The 3,716-nt window shown below is 39.3% G+C and overlaps 1 protein-coding gene across 2 annotated transcripts; it reads right to left on the bottom strand.

Annotated features, from left to right (window-relative positions):
* Positions 1–393: 393 nt before the first annotated feature.
* LOC18048828 (protein IQ-DOMAIN 1) lies at positions 394–3,515 on the bottom strand. Of its 2 annotated transcripts, none has more exons than XM_024189897.1 (5): positions 2,776–3,515; positions 2,363–2,668; positions 1,975–2,223; positions 1,502–1,639; positions 394–1,399 (listed from the first exon to the last, which is right to left on the bottom strand). In XM_024189897.1, exons 1-5 carry the CDS (start codon positions 2,905–2,907, stop codon positions 593–595), a joined length of 1,632 nt encoding a protein of 543 aa, XP_024045665.1. In that variant the 5' UTR covers positions 2,908–3,515; the 3' UTR covers positions 394–592. The 2 variants fall into 2 exon arrangements, with proteins under 2 accessions (XP_024045665.1, XP_006444739.1); XM_006444676.2 differs by having other exon boundaries at positions 2,363–2,671; positions 2,776–3,514.
* Between the last annotated feature and the right edge of the window lie 201 nt (positions 3,516–3,716).

Below are 3,716 nucleotides of genomic sequence, written 5' to 3'. Positions count from 1 at the left end.
CCACTAATGGTCGAAGTACATATCCATTTCGATCTAATATAGGTGGAAAACATGGGTCTGTTGAGTCTGCTGTGACTTGAACCCACAGTCACAAACTTCTATGGAGAGAATGGGTTACCTGCCACGCACTGAGTGGCATTTATAAAGCATAAAGATGAGGAAGAAATAATGGACTACCCGAAAATGAAAGACAGCTCCCATGGTTTATGGGGTCCATTTTTGATGAAACAGAAGATAAGGAAAGATCAGCTAGCAGGATGGCCCTTATGGTTGGCTGCTGCCTGCCGTTTGAAGCAATCACTAAATCAAATATTTTTAGGGGAAATGATATACGACCATCCAAATCTTGATTTTTATTTTGTAAAAAATGGACCATCAGCAACAAATACAGAGTTGAAAAGAAACCTCAAAAGGACATCGATTCAGCTTCAGATTATAAATAACAACCCAGAAAAATGATACAGACGATCAATTACCCCAATCTCCAGTCTACATTACATTCCAGCTGACTATTCATCACAACCTCATATTAAATTAAAAGAAACCTAACAAGGTTATTGTTCACACATTGTCATAAATACTTGACCATAAATTACCTCAACCACCTTCTAAGGTCACTAGTGGAAGAAGGCGAAATTTCACCACCAATGCTATCAGTATAGCAAGAAGAATAGTTAGACTGTTGCTCCAACCCAAAATGTGATCCAGCCACACTTTTAAAGCTTGGGCTCCTCAAGTTTTGTCCATGGTTTCCATATCCCATTGCAACACCATATGGTTCTGGCACCGGAAATGAAAGTCGTTTCTTTGCTGATCCAACTCGATCCCTCTCAGGTGTTGATGGTCTTTGCCTTGGCGCACTTTGAGAGCGAGCTTTAGCCTTAGCAGACTCAGTTGCTGCCATGTAATTAGGCAATGTACCACTACTACTTGCACCTCCTCTGCTTTGTTGATGCACATTGCCAGTGTAGTAGTAGTTTGACCTCAAGCTTGGTGTTTGAGATGTGTTATAAGTTCTATCATCTCTTGGGCAACGAGGGCTAGCAGACCGAACTTGAATAGGCCTGGTTTTGGATGGTGAGGGTGTGACAGGGGAGTGGTGAAGGGATGGATTTTGGTGGGCTCTATGACTTGGAGAAGCAGGTCTTTGGTATTGGCCATGTTGTTGTTGGTGTTGGTGATATTGATTTTGATGATTTATTCTCCGAAGATTAGGAGCTAAATATGAATAAGGTTGGGATGTGTCAATTTCAACTGTTTTAATATGATCTCTGTTGTCAGTCGAAGCTCTTCCTTTGCTCTCCCACGGCTTTGTAGCCATCCATCGGTCAAGCAACTTTGGTCTGTCTTCTAGCTCATCTGCGTCGCCCATTGATGAGCTCCTGCCATTTCTCCACATCTTTGATATGGGATTTCAAGCAAAACTTAACCAAATTAGTTACGAAACTAAACTGCTAAAAAAGAGAAGGAATTAGAGAGCATAATAAAGAAGAATATATACTTGTTGGGAGAAGGCATGAGATAATGTCCTTTCACGTTTCAATGCAGCTTCTTTTCTTTGTTGCAACATAACTTTAACTTCCTCAATTGTATGTGGCCTTTCATCCCAATCATCTGCTATGCTGCTTCCCTCTCTTGACTATGATGCAAATATATGCCAATACATCAGAGAAAGAATGATTTTGGACATTAATTTGATTTGTTTTACTGTTTACTATTGAAATGGGAACTTTTTTCTTTCTTTTCGATGTGATCGTTTTTTTTTTTTTTTATATATCGTAACTTCCGAAACTGTAATTCATTATCACCAACTTGCTTTCATTGGCAGTTACTTTTGAAAACCTTAACCCTCTTTCTTTTCACTGAGCTTATTGCACCAAGAGAGCAAGATTAAAAAAAAAATTTTAAAAAAAAGAAAAAAATGTAATTCCAAAGGGTAACAAAACATTGCAGTAAATAAGAAATTAAACTCACCATTGATCTTCTATCTGAGATGTCCTGAAGATACCTCGATTCCCATACAGTAGTATTCGTGTCACTAAACGTGGATTTTCTGCTGCCGTCCTGAGAAAGCTTCACGCGTTGATCAAGCACCCGAGCCTGCACTCGAACCAAAGCTTGCATGCACCGAAGTGTCATCTTGGCCTGCTTTCTAACATTATGACCCCTTACAAGTGCTTGCAGCTTTACTAGCCCCTTTAGTGCACGAAGTGCTCTCCTTGCCTTTACAAACACATCACAAATTAGCATAATCAATCTTTAGTCATTAGTTTTAATGTAAGAATAGTAATTATTTATGAATTTTGATGCATATTTTTTGTTCAAGGATTAAACTTGCTCAATCATTTTATATTTTGCTTACCAGATAACCTCTGAAGGCGGTCTGAATAACAATGGCAGCATAAATTTCTCTGGCATTGAAAGTAGGAGGTCTAATGAGCCGGGCCACCTCCGCCGCCGCGTGAGCAGAGGCCGCCGCAGCTTCAGCGGCAGCTGCGGTGGCCATCTCCATGGCAATGGCGTGTTTGTGCTCCTCCGCCGCACGATCAGCCTGACTAGTGCTGCCGGTGACATGATGAGCGCTACTTCTCTCCTTTGTTGAGGTTTGTTGCTGTGCTACCGTTTCTTGATTGGTGGTTTTCCTAAATAGCCATCTCCTCTTCTCTCTCTTCTACACAAAACCAACAAATCAAGAACCACGCATTTGAACAAAAATAGATCAAGATTCAAGAAGAAGCATAATAAAAGACTAATAATTAATTGAAAAAAAAAAACCTTCTCATCATCGTCTTCTTGGTCATGCTCTTCTCTTCTTTGCCTGCTACTCTTCTTTTCACTCTCTTTAGTGGGAGATCTGAAAGCCCTTTTCACAGCAGTCAACCACGAGGTGCCTCCTCTCTTGCCCATAAAATCAAATTAGCATATGCTTAAACCCAGCTGCATTTACAGCAAATACTGCTAAGAAAAGATCTAAGTGAGCCAGAAACTTTGAAGTAAATTAAAATCCATGGTTTCCTGATTGTATCAAATTATAATAGAGAAGTGATAGCCGGAGCCCACTTTGTAATTTTGACTGTTCTTTGTATGATAAAAGAGAGAGATTTTAATACAATGTAACAGAGAGGAGACAGCGCACTCTGACGTCTATAACTCTGCAGCTAAGATTTAATAATATAATCCATGAAGATTTATCTACATGGTTTAAGGCCTAATTGTATTTTCAGCAGCATGAGTGGAACACTAATGGTACTGGTGTCAGATTGTACGTCAACATCTAAGCATTGACATAAAATAAAAGTATTTTATTTTCACATTACTTAAAAATGTTAATGCATTCTTCACTTGTACAATTTAAAATGAACGTGAAGAATTGTGAAGGAGATAGTGGCTGTCTGTGTGATCGATTGATTCGAGAACGTTGAAAGCCCACGAGAGAGAGAGAGCAATGGCATGTTGAGGAAGGCACAAGAACCAAAACAGCTTTAACAAAGATCGAAGGATCTTTCATTATTTTTTTTTTTTCCTCTTTTTCTGGTTAAAAAGGCTTTGAGTTTCTCACTTTCTTTTTAAGACAACGGTGCTCCTCTGATGCTGTCACGTGCTTGTACCATCCGGACGAGAAACATCAGGTAGTTCATGGACCACGATAGTCCTTCATTTAAAAGGAAAAAAAAAATAGACAAAAAAGACATAACATTAGTACAACATGTTCATCA

Source organism: Citrus clementina, unplaced genomic scaffold (assembly GCF_000493195.1).
Source record: "Citrus clementina cultivar Clemenules unplaced genomic scaffold, Citrus_clementina_v1.0 scaffold_3, whole genome shotgun sequence".
Classification (NCBI taxonomy): domain Eukaryota; kingdom Viridiplantae; phylum Streptophyta; class Magnoliopsida; order Sapindales; family Rutaceae; genus Citrus; species Citrus x clementina.
Note: the sequence above shows the minus strand (reverse complement) of the source record. Positions and strands in the feature narration are given on the sequence as shown.